The 21,832-nt window shown below is 36.6% G+C and overlaps 1 protein-coding gene across 7 annotated transcripts in view; it reads left to right on the top strand.

Moving 5' to 3' along the window:
* Nf1 (neurofibromin 1) overlaps positions 1-21,832 on the top strand; it is a 234,785-nt gene that overhangs the window by 54,553 nt on the left and 158,400 nt on the right. For 5 of the 7 annotated variants that reach the window (XR_007834242.1, XM_051179832.1, XM_051179828.1 and 2 more), the window contains exons 6-12: positions 14,031-14,098; positions 14,300-14,375; positions 14,789-14,946; positions 15,877-16,050; positions 16,486-16,608; positions 17,048-17,122; positions 18,654-18,683. Coding sequence is in view for 6 of the 7 variants with exons in the window: in XM_051179832.1 (XP_051035789.1) it covers positions 14,031-14,098; positions 14,300-14,375; positions 14,789-14,946; positions 15,877-16,050; positions 16,486-16,608; positions 17,048-17,122; positions 18,654-18,683 (704 nt within the window). In the remaining variant the exon portion in view is untranslated. The remainder of the gene's footprint in view (positions 1-14,030; positions 14,099-14,299; positions 14,376-14,788; positions 14,947-15,876; positions 16,051-16,485; positions 16,609-17,047; positions 17,123-18,653; positions 18,684-21,832) is intronic. The other 2 variants (XM_051179829.1, XM_051179831.1) reach the window with 1 other exon arrangement.

The raw sequence follows: 21,832 nt of genomic DNA, 5'->3' as shown, positions 1-21,832 counted from the left end.
GTGATTTCAGATACTATTATTATTAAAAAATCAAGTGATTATTTAATTAGTTTTATTCACACTGTGCCTTCTCAGTTAAACCTGTTTGGAAACTCACTCACAGACATGCCCAGACTAAAATCCATTCAGATTAACAATGAAGATTAGCCATAACAGTGACATTTTGGAAATAAATCTAGTTAGTCCAAGCTACCCATGAATTAAGGGTTTGGTTAAAAACAGTTTTCTTAATGATGCTCAATCTACAATAATTGAGATGGTTCTCCATGTCTAAGTAAGATAAGAGTGACTTAATTTATATTGAGGCAACTTTTTCTGGTTTCAAAGAAAGGTTTCATTTTTACTATTTTATGTGTTTATGTATATATCTATATGCATGTTTGTGTATGTGCTTGTGGACTACAAAAGAGGGTGTTAAATCCCCTGGAGCTGGAGTTAAAGGCTGTTGTGAGCTGCCACAATAGGTTCTGGGAAGCAAACTCAGGTCTTTACAATATCAACTTGCATCCTAACCACTGAGCCATTTCTCTAGCCCCATATTTCTCATATTGAATGCTCACATTTCTGTGAGCATGGGTTTAGAATATATACAAAGATAAGTTTATAAAACATGAAGCCAATGTTAATTAGCTCATTGAAAGTACGGGGTGGACAGTTGGCTCAGTGGTTAAGAGCACTAACTGCTCTCAGAAGACCCTGGTTTAGCTTCCAACATCCATATGATGGCTCATGGCCATCCATCTTTAACGTTACATGGATTCCAGTGTCCACTTACAGTTTCTTTCTTTTTTCTTTTTTTAATTTAATTTTATATAACAAAGTCCAATTAAATGAAAACAAACATTTATATACAATATTTGGGAATTTGGGCGTCGTTCTTTCCAAACTACTTCCTGCTGGTAAGGGGTGCTGTCTTGGGGGATTCAAAGAAGATTCAGATATCCTAGCTGTAGTCTGTAGGGCTGTTTTGTCCAGATGTTTTGAATGTAGGATCAGCTTGTACTCTGTTTCAGGCAGTCTGGCATGATCAAACCACATTAGTCTGGAAGGAATCCACATCTTTTCATTTTCTGTGGAAACAAAAATAGAAATCCTTTTCCCCAGTAACTTGTTCTTCACCACTTACAGTTTCTTAAGGCACCAGGCATGTATGTGATGTGCTTTCATGCATGAAAAGTAAATTTTTAAAGGTTAGCTCTAGGTGACAATAACAAATAGAAAATTTCTGTGGTCAATAATTATAGTAATAGTGTGTCTTAAATTCACCTCAACAATAATTTGTTGAGACACTGCATGTAATAAACCATATTAATTTTTTGGAAGTTGACAGGTTAATAAAATTTTGAGTATGTCCATAAAAAGCTTATGCTTTGGTGGTCGTGTTTTCTCTAGAAACCAATCCGCAGTGTGGATTAGCAGAGAATTGAGTGACATGAGCTTCTGCCATGGTGATGAGGATATGTGGGAGTGGTAGAAGTCTTCATAGAGTGGGTGATAGGGGAATCAGTGTGATAGGGATTTTGAGGTATAATCATAACATTTGGTTAGGATATGAAGCATTTGGCAATAATTTTAAATACACAAAATTATATTTAAGAATCATAAAATACTACAGAGCATTTAATTAAAGCAGAAAAGAGAAAGGATTGATGACAGAGAACAGAATGGCCAGCTAAGTGATAAATGGAGCTTTAGATCTACTGAGTCTTGGGTATCAGTAAGCTATCCAATAAGGAATTAAAACACATGGCTAGAGAAGTAGCTCAGTCAGTAGAGTGCTTGCCTACTCTGCCTAAAGCCTAGATTCAATCCCCAGTACCATGTAAACTGTGCTTGATAGTACATGTCTGTAGTCCTGGCACTTCAGGGGTAGAGGCAAGAGGACTAGAAGTCCAAGTTCATCCTTGTATCTTCATTTGTACAAGGGACTAAATGGAGGCTTTAGCCTGAGATGGAACTCCATCTCAAAAACAAAACAAAATGGACAAACAACAAAAACCAAAACTAAACAAACTAAAAACCCAAAAAACAAAGCAAAACAAATTGTAGAACAGAAGTAATTAAGTATGCATATATTAGGATTGAGACTAGATTATTTATACATTGATAATATTTGAAGGGTAAAGCTGATGAATGAAGATAAAAGAACTAAAGAAAGAAGTCATGCCATTGATGTCATATCAAAGACATAGTAAAATAAAGAAAAGCTGATTTGGGGAATAAGTTTGTTACCCATTTGTATTTGTAATCCCCCATCCTCATTTGTATTTCTAGAAAAAGAAAGTCACAGTTAAAAGATACGTACTAGAGGACTCATTTCTACTTTAGAAATATTCTATGTAAATGTAATAAAACCTAATATCCCTTCTTTAAAAGTCTTTGGGAGAAGTTTTGGTTTGCTTTGCTAAGAGACTATTAGATTAGAGTGGGCTGTAGAAGGTTCATCATCTCCAGATAAAAATTTCTTTTTAAATGTGGACAATAAATTTATAAATGTTGAACTTAAAATGTATCCATGTCATTTATATGGAGATATAATTAATCTTGTACTAACAATGCAGTCCTGAATGTACCTGGAGCCTGAGTCTGAGGATGCTCTCTTTCAGGGGTAATTCATAGCTGGCAACCTATGCTACCACTGATGTAACCAGTTGTGATCCTCACTTGCCTGAAACATCTCAAGTTTTTTAAAGTCTTGGTGTATATGTGAGGGAGGGGGGCACTTTGGAAATCAAAAGATGAAAGGGTACCTGAAAAGAGAGAGGATCCACGAAGAAGAGAGAACATAGCTTCAGCTGTGCAGGTCCCCAGCAGAGGGAGGGGAAGCAGAAGTGGCTTCCAAGAATGCATTGTTTTCTCTGTCTAGTGCTACTGTGGACCAAGCCTTCAAGAGTAGGCTGGTCTGGAAGAAAATCCTCCCCCGATAAACAGAAGAGAGGTACGTTTTATAACACAGAAATGAAAGAAACATGCATTTGATTTCTTCAAAAGTAGGGCAGTATGACTCCTTGAAAAGATTATATATCCCCATCCATTGGATTCAAAGATGCTAACATGGGAAAATACCACATGATGAATTTAAGTTTTCTAGTAAAAATTACCAGTGATATGAAAGAGTACAAATAAGCAGATGAGTTTAATTCAGGACCTGGAGAGGAAAGTTGGAAACATATAAAAGCCAGCAGAATATATAAGAAAGGACAACCAGCCTGCAGGCCACAACCCTCAAGAACCTAGGTAACAAAGAGGACCCTAAGAGAGACAGACATACATGGATCTGCCTAGGAAGGGGAAAAAGACAAAACCTGAGTAAATTGGTGTAGGGGGCAGGGAAGAAGGGAGATGGGAGGAGGTAAGGGGAGTGGGGAAAAACGTATAACTCAATAAAAAAAATACCATAATAAAATCTAAAAAATAATTTCTTAAATATAAAAAAGAAAGTCACCACTGTAGATGAAAAAGTCAGTAACACAGAAGGAAAATACAGCAAAGACAGTGAAGTTAAGCCAAACCAAAGACATGTTAGAAAATCAAAATTCAACGAAACAAAAAACACTAACGTCACATACAAGTAAGCATAAGAAAGAATATCAGGGATGGACAACAAGGTTGCACATTAATACAGGGGGGAAAATGAGCATGAACACAGTGTCAAGGGTTTTAAGATCTGATGAAAAGACCAAACCTGTAAATCTCTGGGATAGGAGAAGGAGCTAAGGCAAACACTTAAAGTCACAAAGAATCTGTTAAATAAAAGTGAGACAGAAAATTCCCTAAATAAACAGACCACAGTACCTCTCCATGATCAAGATGTCAAAAATACAAAGTAAGGAACCAATATTAGAAGCTGTTAGGGAGAAATGCTATTTTGCTTACAAATAACATTAGAGCAGCAACCCTAAGAAAAACATAGAATGATATATTGCAAGTCCTGAAAGTGAATATCTACCAATGAAGATTACTGTTTCTAACAAAGCTATCTTTTAGAATTGAAGGAGAGGGGATAGAGAGATAGCGTAGCTGTTAAGAGCACATCTTGCTCTTGGTGGGGTGGATTACAACTACCTGTAACTCCATTTCTGGTGGTTCTTTGTTTTTTGTTTTTTTGTTTTTTTTTTCTTTCCAATTTTTTTGCTCTTTTTCCAGTCCTCCCTCCCTCCCATCCCCCCCACTCCTTCCAAAAGGGGTTAACAAAATCTGTTAAGTCATTTGGAGTAGGGACTAGGCCCTCCCTCCTACCTCTAGGCTAAGGGAGTATCCCTCCATGGGGAATGTGTTCCCAAAGTCCTTTTGTGCACCAGGGATATATCCTGGTTCTAGTGGTTCTTATACCCTCTTTTGACCTTGTCATGTAAATACCCACACATGAACACACATACATACAAACATATAATTAAAAATAGAATAGTTAAAAAGTGAAATTGATGGAGAAGTAGGAATATTTTTTCAAGACAAGCATATGACCATCAAGTCAGCATTACAGAAGATACATAACGGAAGGAAGACAACCTCAATCATGGGAACATAGAAAGAATAAATTTCCCCAGATGAATTAATGAACATAGAGTTAGGAATGAACCTTTTATGAGCAATACAGTAAACAGCAAACTCCTCATAACAACAGGGGAGAAAGTAAAGAACAAACAGTAACCCAACCAACCAAAACAGCAGCCAGCAAAATTACAGAAATTAGCAAATGTCTTTTAACAATACCTTTAATGTGAATGGTCTCAATTACCAGTGAAGAGATACAGACTTTCTTACTGGCTCAAAAAGTAACAATATCACACTAATAAAGATGTCTGCAGATTGAGAGTCAAAGGCTGGAAAACCATCTGTGAAGCAAACAGAAGCTGGAAACAGACTTAGCATCTGTTCTGATATCTGATAAAGAAGACTTCAAATCAAAACTAGTCAGAAGAGATAAAGACATATATATATATGACAATTTATCAATAAGATAAAGTAATTATATATTCAAGGTTACATGTGTGTATGTATGTATGTATGTAAAAACACTGATGCTTCTAATTTCATTTAACAAAATACCAGTAGACTGAAAATGTCAGAAAAGTCTTGATAAAATAATAGTGGGTGATTTTAGTATCAAGCTCTCATCTGCACATAGGTCATACAAACTAAAAATCAACAAACCTCAGAGTTAGGCTACAACATAAGTTAAATGAACTTAACAGATATATACAGATTATTCCATCCAACAAATACAAAATACACAGTCTTCTCAGAAGCCCATGGAACCTTTTCTAAAATAGACCACATTTTAGGCCACAAACCAAATCTTAACAAATACAAAAGAATTAAAACAATACAAGCAAGACTAGAATGTAATAAAACCAGAAATTAATACCAAACAAAAACCTACAGAAACAAATATATGCATGGAAACAGAACAATACATTCCTGAATGATGAGTGAATCATTGAAAAAATAAATAAAAGAATCAGGCATAAAATATAACAATTCCTAGAATCAACATTTGAATAGATGGCTCAGGGGTTAAGAGTACTTACTTACTATTCTAGTGACCCTGAGTTCCTAACACCCACATCAGGCAGCACACAGTGCCTGGAACTCCAGCTACAGGGGAGCCAACTCCCTCTTTTTGTGCCACATGTGGCACCAACACAGAAACAAGAATGAAATATTACACAAGAAAAATCCTAGAGTCAAAAGTGAAAGTAATTTAACAGACCCTTTGGAATACAGCTAAGGCAGTTTTAAAAAATGATCATGCATGGTGATACACACCCTTAGTCCTAACACATGGAAGGCAAAGGCAGATGGATCTCTCTGAGTTTAGACTAATCTGGTCTACATAATGAGTTTCTGGGATAGCGCCAGGATTATGGAGAAAGATCCTGTCTCAACAAAACAATAAACCAAAAAAAAAAAAAAAAAAAAAAAAAAAGGCTTTTTTTTGGTCTTTAATTTAGTACAGAAGTTTTATGTGTGATTATGATGTCTTGAATTTTCTTAAAAGGCAGGGAAGTTTATAGCCATGATTACCTACTGTTTAAAAAATCATGAAGATCCCAGGTAACCTAATGGTATACCTCAAGGTCTTAGAAATACAAGAACAGTCCAAATCCCACAGCACTGGACAGCGAGAAGTAATGATGATCAGAGCAGAAATTAATGAAATGGAGAATGAGTTGGCTCTTGGAAAATTAATATTGACAAACTCCTAACTTGTCAAAACCCAAACTAATAAAATTAGAAATGAACAAGGTGAGGTCACTACAGGTTCCAGTGAAATGTAGAGAAACAGGTAATTAAGTCAAGATTATATAAACAACTTCAACAGATACATAGCAACCAAAGAGACTGAAGCAGTCTCCCAACAAATAAAAGTATAGGAGTACATGAACACCTTTCTGTAAAAATAGGAAAGGAAGGAACACTACTATTCTATGAAGCCAACAGCAGTGTGATACCAAAACTAGATAAAGGACACAACAAAAAAGAAACCTAGATGAATTCTGAACAAAATTCCAACAAACCAAATTCTAGAACCTTGGTTTCATCCCAGGGATGAACATTGGTTTAACATGCATAAACCAAGAAGTAAAATAGCATGTAGACTTAAATACAGAAATTACATGAACATCACCATGTATTGGATGCTGATTCAAAGCATATATTGCCACTGAAGAAACCTGCTCCAGCTCTCTGGGGTCTGGCACCTGATTGCCATTGTAACTGGGTCTTGCAAAAGCTATTCACCATTCTATCAAATAAGCTGCTTCAGGATGTGGGAGACAGTGAATTCCATGAACATCAGCCCACTATTAACATTTCTCTGGCTGTGAAGTGAGTTCCTTCGTTAAAAGCAGTTCTATGTGGAATACTGTGATGGTGGTAAAATATTTTGTAAGTACATGGATGGCAGAAGCAATATGTGCAGGAGAGGCAAACCCATAACCAGAGTAAATATCTACTCTAGTAAGGACAAAAGCATTGCCCTTTCTCTGAAAGAACTGGTCCAGTGTTGTCAGACTGCCACCAAGTCTCTGGCTGGTCACCTGGGGAATGGTGCCATATCAGAGGCTCACTGTTGGTTTCTGCTGCTGGAAGATCTGGCACTCAGCAGCAGCTGTAGCCAGGGTATGTTGTCAAGCCCATGCATAATCTTTTCTGCCAAATGGCTACTTTGTTCACAGGTCCATTGGGCAGTAGGAGATGGCTAGGGAAAGAGACTAACTGTCCACAGAATGAGTCATCATTTCTACTTCATTATTGGACTTCCTCTCTGCTGAAGTCACCTTTTGATGATCATTTACATGGGACACAAGTATCTTCAAATCTTTTGCCCATTTAGAGAGATCCATCTACAGACTTCTTCCCTGGTTGTCTTTCTCACTAATTTTTTAATCGTGCTCCTTCCAAGTCCCTGACCATCCAGCCAATCCATTGGCTAACAGCCCATAAGTTAGAAACCAATTATACACCTGACCATTTCTCATTCCAAACAAAATGTCTAACCATATGTACTGCCCCAGGTTGTCCTCACAATAATTTGTTGTCACTGGTATTTTTTATAGTACCATAAAGGGGTTATGATGCAGCAGCTTTCCATCCCTGGGTAGTGTATAATGTGTAGAATCGTCAGTAAACCAGGCCCTAAACTTTTCTTCCTCAAGTCAGCTGATCATTGAGAACACCCCATGAGGCCATAGATTGCTGCTTGGGAGTAGAAGGCATTTTAACAGGAGTAGAAATAACATTTGGATAACTTCATGTATCTTGTTTGTGACCTCGGGATCTACTTGAAATCAATCACAAGATATACCACTTCCATTTCATAATGGATTGCTGCTATGCACATACTACTTTCTGGCTTGGTTGTCCAGATAATACTAAGCTTATGTTAGGTAGCTCAGATAGCATGATATCTTGGTGGCCCATTCAATAGAAGGCCAAGAGCATTCTCTTACTCTTAATGAGAGAATAATGGTCTATAGATGGTAGAGTCTTGCTTCAAAGTCCCAAAGGTCTGTGGTTCACCTAGGGCCTACCAAAGGCTCCAAACTGCTACTGTCACCTTAAGTACCATTGGGTCTACTAGATCATATGGTCCAAGTGGTAGAGAAGCTTGCATAGCAGCATTGACCTGTTGAAGAGCCTTCTCTTGTTCTAAGCTCCACTCAGAGTTAGCAGCTTTTTGAATTAGTTGGTATATGGGATGGGATAACAAAACAAACTGAGGGATATTTTGCCTCTGGAATCCAAATAGGCCCACTAAGTTTTGTGCTTTTTTTCTTGTTGGTGGGAAGGGCCTAGTGCAATAACTTACCCTTCACCTTAGAGGTAATATTTCTGCATACCTCTTACCACTGGATGTCTAGAAATTTTACTGAGGTTGAAGGCCCTTCAATTTTGATTGAATTTATCTATCATTCTTCAATGCATGTTATCAATAAGTCCAAAGTAGTTTTTACCTCCTGCTCACTTGGTTCAGTCAGCATAATGTCGTTAATATAGTGGATCAGTATGATATTTTGGGAAAAGATGCTAAATATCCCTTCAAACTAAGACACAGGACTGGATAGTTAGTATACCCTTGAGGTAAAACTGTAAAGGTATACTACTGACTTTGCTAGCTAAAAATGAATTGCTTCTGGTTGTGCTTATGGACAAGTACTGAGAGACAGCAATTTGCTTGTTCCACAGCTGAATACTATGTGTCAGGAGATGTGTTAATCTATTTAAGGATATCACATCTGGTATAGCAGCTGTAATTTTAGTTACTACTTAAGTTTGTGATAGTCAACTGTCATTCTCTACGATCCATCTGTCTTCTACAGTGTCTGGTTAGGAGAGTTAAAGGGAAATATGTTGGGAACTACCATCTCTGCATTTTTGAAGTTGTCAATGGTAGCACTAATTCCTCCAGGAATGGAGTATTATGTTTGGTTCACTGTTTTCCCTGGTTGAAGCAATTCCATTCTCTTCCATTTGTCCTTTCCAACCATATTAGCCCTCAGTCTGGAGGTCAGGGAACCAATGTGAGAATTCTGCCAACTTCTAAATATATCTGTGCCAATTATATATTCTGGAACTGGGGAAATAACCACAGACTGAGTTTGGAATCCATTGGACCCTCTGTGAGATGGACTTCAGCCAAAATTCCATTAAGCACCTGTGACTTATAAGCCCCTCTTAACTGGAGAGCCACAGTACTATTTGAGGTCCCTTAAAATCATTGTCAGTTTAGAACCAGTATCTAGTAGACTCTGGAAAGTCTGATTGTTTCTTTTTTTTCTCAGAGTACAGTTATCCTTGTAAAAGGTCATGGGGCCCTCGGGAAAGGATGGGAGAAAGGGTAACAGAAAAACTTTCAAGTATTTTGGCAAGGTCCTCAGGGGAATTTGGCCTTCTCATTCAAGGACATGTCTACAGACTAGCTCAAGTCTGGAAATTGGTTCATAGGCTGAGATTCAGATTCCCTCTTGCTATATCCAGTGTAGCTTTTTTTTTTTTTTTTTTTTTTTTTTTGAGTTTTTTTCTGTTTACACATAGTAGGCTGCTTATCTAATTCATTCCTGGAAACACCACAACTGATTAGCCAGTACAAAAAGGTCAGTAGGAGTCATGTCCATCATAAAAGTCGCTTTCACTGTGCTGCCCATTATGTAAATATGTTCTCCTTGCCTTTGACTATTCAGGCTGCCACCTGGCCCCTCCTACTCTGGGGGCTCAATTAAGCCCATCACATTTAACTTTTCTAATTGAGCATTAATGTCTCCAACCCTAAGGTCTCTCACACAAGGAAAAGAGCTATGACAAAGACTTTCAAAATTCTTTATTCCCAGTCTGACAATTTTGTGTCTTACAGGATTAGAGAAGGAACTGTTGCCTGAGCTTCCCATTGTGGAGGATTATGCTTAATATGACACACTCACTATTGCAATTTCTCTGATCCCTATGTTTCTTTATCAATACTAAGCCAAGGATAACAGGTATCTCTAGTTTCTTTTCAGACTGTCTTATGGCAAGTGCTTCAATTAACTAGTGAAACTTCTGACACCTTTTTAAACCATGAGAACTTCAGTATTAAACTTGGGACCTTCACTCAGTGGGTCCATACGGATAAACTCAGCACGATCCAGTTTTATGTTTCTTCCACCATTATTTCACAGCATTAAAAATCCATTCCTGTACATATTCCCCAGACGTCTATTTGAATGAATCAACAAACTCTTTAGTGGTGTAGCATACCTTCTTGTGAATTTTACCTTTAGGAACCTGCTTAGCCTTCATTCTGGTTATAGTTTATAGGCTCCTCTTGGTGGGCATTGAGGGACCTCAGTTGGTTTGCCTGATATTTCTTAAGGGAAAATCACTACTAGTTTGTAGACAATGAAGGAAAAATTTCCTCAGGCAAAGGTACAGAAGGGAATATTGCAAGGGATGGGGATACATCCTCCAGTAGGAGTGGGGAAGCTGCTTTTTCAGGTGAGACAAGCTCTTCAGAATGTGGAGATTCAGAATCTTCTGCCTCACTTCATTAGGGTCCTCCTAACATTTCTCCATCTCAAGTTCAGGAGGATCCTACTCCTTACCAGTCAGTGCCTTTAGGTTCTGATATTAATGCAGGAAGTACCGTAGCTATAGGAGGGATGCACTTGCTAGCAGGACTGAGGCAAGCAGACAAAAAGCAAAAGTTTTCTTCCATGTCCTTTTATGTGGGCTGTCACCAGACGATGTGGCCCAGTTTGAGGGTGGCTCTTCCCACATCAAATGATTCTATCAAGAAAACCCTTTATAGGTATGGCCAACTACTTGGTATTTAGATGATTCCAGATATAGTCAAGTTGACAACCAAGATTAGCCATCACACTACCTAAGTTTCTGACTTAAACTGTCAAAAACACAAATTGGAGAGAAGGTACCCCCTTTAATAAGTGTGTTGGACTGGAGTTTTACATGTGGAATGAAAATAAGTCCATATCTCTCACATTGCACAACAATAAATTCAGTATATCAAAACCTTAATTTAAGGAGAAGACATAGATGAAGCATTTCAGTATGTAGGTGTAGACAAGAATTTTCTGAAGAGCTATAGCTTAGGAAAAATACCAAGATTTGACAAATGGAATTAAGTGCCAAGAAAAGGGAACAGTCTAGTGAAGAGACCATTTACAGACTTGGGGGGGGGGATTGCCAGCCTCACATCTGGCTGGAGATTGATATCTAAGATATATAAAGAACTGCTAAAATTAAACACTAAAACCATTCAGCCTATAGGTAGGCTTATGAACTGAATAGATGGTCCCTAATAGGAATACAAATGACCAGTAGATACTTGGAAAAAGTGTTCAACATTCTTAGAAGTCAGGGAAATGTAAATTAATGCTTTGAAATTCTGTCTCACCTCAGTTGAAATGGCTGTCATCAAGGAAACAAAGGACAACAAATGCTGGCGAGAATGTGAGGCAAGAGGAATCCTTATTTGCCACTTTTGAGAATGAAAATTTGAATAGTCACTGTAGAAGTCAGTTGGAAGGGTTCTTCAGAAAACTAGGAATAGACTGTATGACTCAGATATACCACTATATTGCATAGCTACATAAATAGTTGTGCATCCATTTTTACTGCCACACTATTCACAGTGGCCAGGAAATGATACCAGTCTGAATGGATTCAGAAAATGTGGTCAGTAAGTTCAGAAAATGTGGTCAGCTATACCGGTGGGCATTTGTGTGGCCGAGGGGAGGGAAAGCGGGAAAGGATAGTGGGAAGGCCAAGGCTAAGTTAATTTCTTGCTCATAGAGAGCTCTCTTCCCTGTGGGCCACATCCGCAGACAGCCATAGATAAGTGGGTACTACTGCTGCTGTGTAGGGTGCTGCAATTGTGGAGTACCTCACTGCTTAGGCATTGGAGTTGGCAGCTAATGTTTCCAAGGATCTTGTAAGGAAGTGTGTCACCCAGTGTCACTTGCAGCTTGCAGCATGTGGCAAGGAGTTGGATTTGCCTATCAAAGCTGGGGTAGTGGATTCCCTCACATCCACAAATCTCAGATTGCAAAGAAATGCCAGCAGAAAACTGCCTAAGAGGGTTATTTTAACTAGCCTACTTTCTTCCCATTGTTGTGTAACCAGAACAGAAAATAACAATGAGAACACGTGGACCTTTGAAAAATAGTTAAATGGAAAAGTATAGCCACTATGAAAGAAACATTCGTATGTTCTTTGACTTGTTTGGTAAAGTGCCTTTTCATGTGGTGTGTGTTGTGTGTTGATTGGCCAGATTTCTCCTTTGTGTTTTTATATAAAAAGAATAGAATCAATGAATCATTTTTACAAAATAAAGAGGTAAAATGCTATGTATACACAACAGAATTTTATGTAGCCTTAAGGACAATTGCAGTTATGACATTTGGAGGAAAATAGATGGAACTAGAAATCATTGTTGCATAAGTGTGATTCAGACAAACCAATTATGCTTGCTTCTTTATGTGAAACCTAGGTTTAAAGGTGTGTGTGTATATACATATATTTGTATACACACACGTGTGTGTGTGTGTGTGTGTGTGTGCTCGTGCATATGTTCAGGAGGGCTATAAGGTGGATCATGAGGGTGGAGAATCTAGAGAGGGAGAAACATAGGGTAATATAATATATGCAGCATGACAGCAAATGGGTGGGCTGCCTGATTTGGAAGAAAGGGACTCAGCTAGGAGGGTGAGAACATGGGGATAGAGTGGGAATAGTGAAGGAGAACAGCATATAGACACATATTCATGAAATGCTGTGATACTCATTTCTTTGCATGATAACAAAATTAAAAGAATTCAAAGATAAAGTGTAATCTATTTTAAATAGATTAGCAGAATTAAAACTACCTTACTAGATGATGATAGCAAAAATGTAACAGAGATGGTCAGGATGATGCTTGGTGAACAACTTTTATGGAAAATAGCTTTGCAGATTTTATCAAGAGTCCTTAGGAAATATTTGTTCCCTTGCCTAGACACTTCTAGACAATTGCCTGCCTTGAAGAAAATAGTAATATGGAAAAGGCTTTATATAACTATACATTTATCATTGCTACTTATAATACTGAAATACTAGAAATTACTTTGAAAACATTTAAATAGCTCCTCCCTTCTTCCCTCACTCCCAAGATTTATTGTGTGTGTATCTATGTGCATACACTGCAGTGCCCTCAGAGACCAGAAGAGTGTGTTGGATCCTCTGAAGCTGAAGTTACAGATGGTTGTGAGCCATCATGTGGGTGTTGGGAACTATACTCAGGTCCTCTCAAACAGCAGCCAGTGCTCTCAACCACTGAACCATCTCTCCAATCCCTATAGTTTTTTGTTGTTGTTTTGTCTTTTTTGCGACATAGCTTCTTTGTATAGTCCTTGCTGTCTTGTAACTTACTATGTAGATCAGGCTGTCTTCAAACTCACAGAGATCCACCTGCCTCTGCCTCCCAAATGCTAGGATTGAAGGTGTTGCTACCATGACTAGCTTCTGTTTTATTAAATATATTTAAAAATAAGTTTCTTGTTTTTTTTTTTTTTTTTTTTTTTTTTTTTTACCTGTATGGATGTTTTGTCTATGTGTGTCTGTGTACCATGTGTGTCTGGTGCCTGGTGCCTGCAGAGGCCAGAAGAGGGCGCCTGATTCCCTGGAACTGGAACGGAAGGATATGAGCCAACACGTGGGTGATGGATATCAAACCCAGGTCTTCTGGAAGTGTCTAGTGCTCTTAACCACTGAGCCATCTTTCTATCCCCATGTTTTATAGTTTGTTTTGTTTTTTTGTAAACCAATTTTAAAAAATAGTGCAAAGGGAAAACTTGAAGTTCAAGGCATGTTTTTACTTTTTTCTGTGTTTATCAATGTAATTCATGAGTTTGGGGTTTATATTTATCTTTACTGTTAAATTGCTTATTAATAATATTGGAAGCACAAGAGTACACGTAATTATTTTGTAGTAGTTATGAATTGTACTCGTGTTAAGTAATTGAGAGTTATTAAAACAAAATTTTTCCCTCCAGAAACAGCATTTAAATTTAAAGCCCTGAAGAAGGTCGCACAGTTAGCAGTTATAAATAGCCTAGAAAAGGTAAGCTTCAGCTTCCTGGGTATTTGGGTTTCAGTTTCAGCTATCAATTTTGCTTTATTTTTTAAAACCTGAGTATAAGAAAGTCAAGACTTGGGTGGTAGTTACAGTATTTTTATAAAGAAAACTTTAGATTCTGTGTTATCTAATATATTGGAACTATTGACTGCTTTCCTATAAAAGCATATATTTTGTTACTCTTAGGCCTTTTGGAACTGGGTAGAAAACTATCCGGATGAATTTACAAAGCTGTACCAAATTCCGCAGACTGATATGGCTGGTAAGCAGAGTTACTGTGCAGTGAGGGATGTGCTTGTGCTTTTGTTAAGCTCTTAGAGGTAAAAACATGCTGCTTTTCTGGTTACTTTGTTGTAAGAGTGGTTTTTCTATCTTCTATTGTCAGCTGTCCCCAAATAGGAGTGACAGCTTTTCTCTCCTATTTCTGTATTATTTCCAGTCCTTTCCCCTTTGAGCACGCGCTGTGAGAGCGCCATCAATATTCAATCATAATATGAAACACTAGAGCTTCATTTAAAATTCTTACCTATGTGCTCAACAACAAAGTAACCAGAAAAGCAGCATGTTGTGTGTGTGTGTGTGTGTGTGTGTGTGTGTTTTGGGATGTCTGGATTTTAGTTTAGTGCCAAGGATTTTCTTGTCTAATAAGGTAACGTACTGTGTGTTTCCACACAGAGTGTGCAGAAAAACTATTTGACTTGGTGGACGGTTTTGCTGAAAGCACCAAACGTAAAGCCGCAGTTTGGCCACTGCAAATCATTCTCCTCATTTTGTGTCCAGAAATAATCCAGGACATATCCAAGGATGTGGTTGATGAGAACAACATAAATAAGGTGAGAAGGGCAAAATGAGTTTCTGCCATTTTCTGATGGGAAGCAGTTGTTTCACTCAGTGAGTACATTTTAGTTCTGGGTCAAGCAGTTGTTAGCCTCAGCAAAGATGTGTTGACAGGTTATTGTATTTGAAAGAAGAATGAGTAACATATCCAGTTGGTTCAGTCTGATTTCTTAGTGATCTTCGAAAGACATCTACAGCCATTTGACCTTGTCCTGAACAGTTCAGGACACATCACAAAAGCAGCACATAGGTGACTGAACAACCTCAGTGGACATTGTCATCATCAGAGAGGTCTTCAATATCATTTTAATCCTGTATGAACTGCCTTTTCATTAGCTGCCAAGTCCATCAAGATCCTGGTGCTGCGTCCATCCTTGTCTAGGTCTGTGTAGGGCCCTCCCAGTGCCCTTATGAAACATCTTGTTCACAGCTGGTTTCATCTATAGCCTTTGGCAAAGCTGGATTTTTTTTTCTTTCTAGAATTGAAATTTAGAGGAACAGAATTTCCTTGGGTATAATTCTTCAGAAAGCTGAAGGTTGGATAAACTCTAGAGCAGTAGAAAAGAATGAAACAATTTGACATATCCCACAGCCAAGGCTGTCATTCATATGTTTAAGCCTCAAAGATAACATCAAAAGCAAGATATTTTAAACCTATTCTAAAGTTGAGTTCAAACGTATAGAAAGGAATGTTTCTTTTATTCCTGTAGAAAGTCAACAGAGAAGGTAAAGTGTTTTGTATTTGTTTTTTTTTTTTTTAACGTGAGAAAGATTAAGTGATGACTTCTTAAATATGAAATGAAAGCCAAATATAAACCATTCTATTTTTAATTTGAATTTTGAGATTGATAATTTGCTGCTTTGTTGATAAATCTACAAAATAGTGTAAACTAGATTTATTGTCTTCCTAAATTTAAATTCTGTAGAAGCTGTTTCTGGATAGTTTACGAAAAGCACTTGCCGGCCATGGAGGAAGCAGGCAGCTGACAGAGAGTGCTGCCATTGCTTGTGTCAAGTTGTGTAAAGCAAGTACTTACATCAACTGGGAAGATAACTCGGTCATTTTCCTACTAGTGCAGTCCATGGTGGTTGATCTTAAGGTAATATGCTGTTCTTTGTCTTCTATAGAAGTAAGGAAATTAGGTGGATAAACTTCTAGTTATGAGTATTGTGCTAAAGATAATTGCTAACTTTAAATTTTGTGGTAACTTTGATGATTTTAGTTCAAAGGACCTGCTTTTGTTGTTACTGTGCTCATTAGTCTACACTGAGAATATTAAGAATAACACCCAGTGGTTTTCTTAATATATACATTCTTGGGTCTTAATGTAAAAATTTGGCTTGGGAAAAATTAAATGTAGTATAATAAGTCTTATATGATATTGGCAAACTATAATAACCAGTATTTTGTGCTTTTTCTGGCAACTAAAGTTTACTGTAATCGATGTGGATAAAGCTGATTATGTGTACATACCTTGCTAAAAAATACTTCACGACTATTTAAAGGCCACTGTTTTCTGTTGGGATTTTTATAGAACCTGCTTTTTAATCCAAGTAAACCATTCTCTAGAGGCAGTCAGCCTGCAGATGTGGACCTCATGATTGACTGTCTTGTCTCTTGCTTTCGGATAAGCCCTCAAAACAACCAGCACTTTAAGGTAAGAAATTGTTTTGTACAACCATGTTTATTAATGTAGTTATCCTTATAAAATGCAGATACTATGAAGATGAATAGGTGTAGTTTATTATAATAGTCTACTTTTTAGGAAATAGATTTATTTATTTTTATTTTATGTATCTGGATATTTTGCCTTCAGATGTCAGAAAAGGTATCGTGTGCTTTGGAACTAGAATTATAGACACTGGGCTGCCATGTGTATCCTGGGAATTGAACCTAAGTCTTCTGCAAGATCAGCCAGTGCTCTTAACTCTCTTAACTCTTGAAATATCTCTCTAGCCTCTTAGTAGTATTTTTTAAAATATACTATATTGATACTAATTTGAAGATGTTAAGTTTATTTTATTGAAAATAATTTAACTATTTTGCTGTTCTTTTGGTTTTTTTGGCATTAATGAATTTTTTTTTTCTCTTGGCAGATCTGCCTGGCTCAGAATTCACCTTCTACATTTCACTATGTGCTGGTAAACTCACTCCACCGCATCATCACCAATGTAAGTCTAAAAGGTACTCGGTATTGCTAAAAAATAGTTTTCCTTCCTATTTTGTTTTGGGTTATATTTTTTCCATTTTTAAGAGAGATGCTGGTTCCAACAAAGGTTCTGAACTTTTAGAACTTCATATAAAACAGAAAGCTCCTCTGGGTGGTTGTACCAGTATTTGATACACAGCTGTAGTTTTTATGTTCTCACTCAACCAGAGGCTTTTAATTGAAAGGGATGAAGTTAATAGAATCTTTTTGGAAAGAGTAAGCCTAAAAATTTTCATTTAAAGTTCAAAACCTATTGAGAGCAATGCCACTGAAAATATAATTTAGTACTTTCATAACAAAAGTATTTGATACATTCTGACCTACCATCTTACCATTTAAATTCAAAGGAAGAATAATTATAGTATAGCCTAGTATGGCACATTTACAAAATGGTGAAACCTTATGTGACTGTATATTTTAATCCTCCTCAATTAGAACAAAATATTAATATTTTAAAAGGTATATTTACAAGATACAAAAGCATATCAAGGAAAGTGAATTCATTAGAAAGGTATTTATGATATGAGTGTATGAACTAAAAAGCACAGTAAAACCTTAGTAGATGTGGACTGTAGATTTTTAAAAATTCTGCTCCTTTTATGAACAGTTGTATTTGAATGTTCTCTGACTTTATTTTTTTATAGTTCTACTTTTATCCATTGACAGATATGTTAACATTTATGAGGAAGTTGTTCACTTTATTCCTGCCTTCCTTCCTTAAAGTGTTTGGTCATTGATACCTTGGTATATTTGTCCTATTTATAATTAAATTCCATTCATGACTCTTGCAAATTAAAAACAATCTCCACTTCTTCATTTACCTTGGTTATATTGAATTAAGCCAAATATTACCTTTTTTTTTTTTCTCTTTTAAAAAAATATTCTTGCAGGGGGAAATAACTGCTGATAAAGTCACTTAGTGACACATTCACTTTGCTTTGTGGAAAGCTAATAGCATTGTAGGACAATAGCTCTCTGTTTTCAGCCTGGCCTTGTGCCTTGAAGGACATTTATCATTTTGGTGCTCAATTCATGAAATGGCAACTGTGCTGTGTCTACTGTATTATGAACAACTAAATGCCTGGGGGAACAATACTGCCTTCGGTTGAGTATCACTGACTTAAATTATAGGTAGACATTATATTAATTATAGTTAATTCTATAGAGGATAGCCTAATGATAAAATATGTTGATAGGAAAAACTTAAACAAACAAAACTGTACATTTGCCAGTGTAATGACTCAGACCATTGTCCTTCCAAGGGTTAGTTTTAAAGTTTAAAAAAACAAAAAAGACGATGATTTCTGTTTCCCACAAGTTTATGTGTAATTCAAAATAAGTTGCTGCTGCCTATTTTGATTCAAAATATTGAAAATATTCTTCTTATTATTGGATAATGGTTAAAATTTACTAAATCCAAGTTTATAGTCTTGAGTATTCTGTGACTAGTTACTTTAATTGTGAAATATTTTTGTCTATAATTGAATACATAGAGCACTTTCAAGCATGGACTTGGCACTGCTGTAAGTGGCTGAGCTGCTCCTTTCTGGGTTCCAAGCATGCCTGGAGTGTTAGTCTCTGCATGCCTCAATGTGCCTGGTGAAAGTGTGTGCACTCTCTAAGGAGTGCTGCATGTGTAAAGGCAGAATGTGTCTGCATCTGGGGACATTTGTGTTTATAAAGCTCCTACAATGACTAATCTTCAAATACTATGCATTAGCAGACATTTAGTGGCATAGCTTGTAAACAATTCAAATAATGCTGGTGTCATTTTGTTTGAAGAATTTTTTTTTTTTTTTTTTTTTTTTTTTTTAAGACAAGGTCTCACCATATAGTGTTAGATGGCCTAAAACTCACTATGTAGACCAGGCTGGTCTCATCCTCACCTAGATCCACCTGCCTCTGCCTTCCAGGTGCTGGGATTAAATGACTGACCACACAGGTCCTCCAAAGTGTCTTTCAGGTTATACTTTAGTTATCCTTATCTTCAGAGAATGCTTGGAAATTGTTTCTCATTAGAGTCCACTCTCCAGACCCAGACCCTGAGGGTAATAAATACTGAATCTAAAGTACTTTTGATTGTAAAGGACTATTTGAAACAGTTAATACACACATTTATACAATCAATTATTATAGAATTTAACTGGACATTTTTAGCAGAAAAATGTTTATATCTTCAAGTCATATGGATTCTTTCCTAGATTCATGGAGTCCAGATCTTAGATTTATTTATATATGCTTCTTTTTAATAGTTTAGTTCAGTTTGCCTCCTGAGATCCTCTTTTCTGTGTTTCTTAAATTACTGTGTTCCCTGAAAAAGATAAAACTTTTATTATTTTTTCTGGGTTTATACAGAATTAGAAATTATTGGAACTTTCTTTTGCTTCTGTGAGATGGCCTCATATCAATTTATAAGTATTGTGTTTAGATCTAAGCATTCCAGATTTCTTTTAATTTTTTTTTTCTCTCTTTTTTTTTTTTTTTTTTTTTTTTTTTTTTTTTTTGAGACAAGGGTTTCTTTGTGTAACAGCCCTAGCTGTCCTGCAACTAGCTTTGCAGACCAGGCTGGCCTTGAACTCAAAGAGGACTGCCTGCCTCTGCCTCCCAAGTGCTGGGAAGGTGTGCGCCACTACTGCCCAACTTCTTTTAGAAATTCTTAAAAGTCTCTTCACTATTCGAATTTTGTTGAAGTGTAAGTTTTTAGCAGTTTCTAAAATAGTATTTATACTGACACTTTTTTAAAGTGACATGCAATAAGAAATAAACTGTAGTTTTAAAATTTATGTTATATACTTCATCTGCAAAGGCTTATTTATCTATTTATTTATTTTTTTGTTTGTTTTGAGACAGGGTTTCTCTGTGTATTCCTGGCTGTCCTGGCACTCACTCTGCAGACCAGGCTGGCCTCAAACTCACAGATAGCCGTCTGCCTCTGCCTTCTGAGTGCTGGGATTGAAGTGTGTGCCACCCCTGTTGGGCTTCTGTACAGACTTTTTTAAAGGTTCAGTTAGATGTGCAGTTGGAAAATTAAGAAATATATATGAAAGTGAACATGTTAAATCTGAGATTGTAGCTTACTTACATTTTTCCTTGTAGCATTTTGTTGTAGTTTGCTTATTAATACTTGATATTAACCATAACTAAGAGTTGGTTAAAGACATTTCCAGGGTATTTGAAAATCATTTAAATAACCTCTTAGGAATGTATATGAGTATAAACTTATAAGTACTTTTTAAAAAATAACTGTTCTTAAGGAGAAATATCTATTTAAATTGACTAGTTTCAGATTGGATGCACTTAGTAACTGATCAAAATGCTAAACTTTTTTTTTTTTTTACTAACTCAATTGATGTCTAATTATTTTTTAAAGATTTACTTATGTACATAGTGTTCTGCCTTCATGAGAGAAGAGGACACCAGATATCATTAGATGATTTAAACCACTATGTGATTGCTGGGAACTGAACTCTGGACCTCTGAAATTACAGCCAGCTATCTTAACTTCTGAGCCATTTCTCCAGTCTCAGATGTCTAATTTTGAGTGCCTATTTTATTTGAAAGTGTATTCTTTACTTTGAAATAAATGGATCAATACCTTAGAACAAAGAAAAATTAAAATTCTTAAATCTTAAGCCTGAAAGTTAATATATGTTATTACCATGGTACACTTTTACAGTTATCAAAAATGCTTATGCAGTAAGCTGGTTGCTCAGTATTCTAGAGGCTAAGGCAGAAGAATAGCAAGCTCTAGACTAGTTTGCACAACATACTGAATTCCAGCAAGATCCTGTGTCACAAAGCAAACAGTTCCCCAATAATTTGTATAGGTTGTTAAAAAGAATGCCTGCCTATTTAGTTTATCAATTTCTGGCAAGATGTTATGCAGTGTGTAGGAAGAAGTAGGATCTCAGTGCACTGTTTTTTTTTTTTTTTTTTTTTTTTTTTTTTTTTTTTTAATAATTCAGCATTTTGTTACTTTGAAGACAATTAAAAAAAACATAGAAATGCAGTTGCATTGATTGACTTGGGCAAACCGGTCCCCTAGAGTTGAGAAATGTGGTAGTTAACTGTGGTGATAGTCTTACTGGCTTTGTGAGACTTGAAGATGAGCCTTTGAGCATGTCCATGAAGGACTGATTATCTTGATTATGTTAATTCGGGTAGGAAGACCCCTATTCACTGTGTGCCATCATTCCCTAGGCAGTGGAGTAGAGAAAGAAGTTCGCACTAGAATGCTTGTGTTCACCAATACTCTTTGTCCCAGTTTATGGATTGTGGGTTTGATATGACCAGCTCTCTTGAGTTCCTGCTTCTGTGACTTCCTTTCCACTGTAACTTAGAACTGTGAGCTAAATAAACTCTTTCACCTTTAAGTTGCTTTTGTCAGAGTATTTAATTGCAACCACCTGAAAAAAGAAACTGTTAGTTTTCAGTACTTAGCTAAATTAAGTAACTCATAGAAAAACAACCATGAATTTTAATTTTAAATTTTAAATGAATTTTTAATTTTGCAGTTGTTTTGCTTATATGCTTGTGCATCATATGCATGTTTGGTGCCTGCAGAGGCCAGAAGAGGGTGTTGGATCCCCTGGAACCTGAGTTACAGGCAGTTCCAGATAGTTGTGAGCCACCATGTGGGTGTTGAGAATTGAATCAGGGTTTTCTGTAAGAG

Source organism: Phodopus roborovskii, unplaced genomic scaffold (genome assembly GCF_943737965.1).
Source record: "Phodopus roborovskii unplaced genomic scaffold, PHOROB, whole genome shotgun sequence".
In the NCBI taxonomy this organism is placed as follows: domain Eukaryota; kingdom Metazoa; phylum Chordata; class Mammalia; order Rodentia; family Cricetidae; genus Phodopus; species Phodopus roborovskii.
This window is presented reverse-complemented; position numbering and strand designations above follow the sequence as displayed.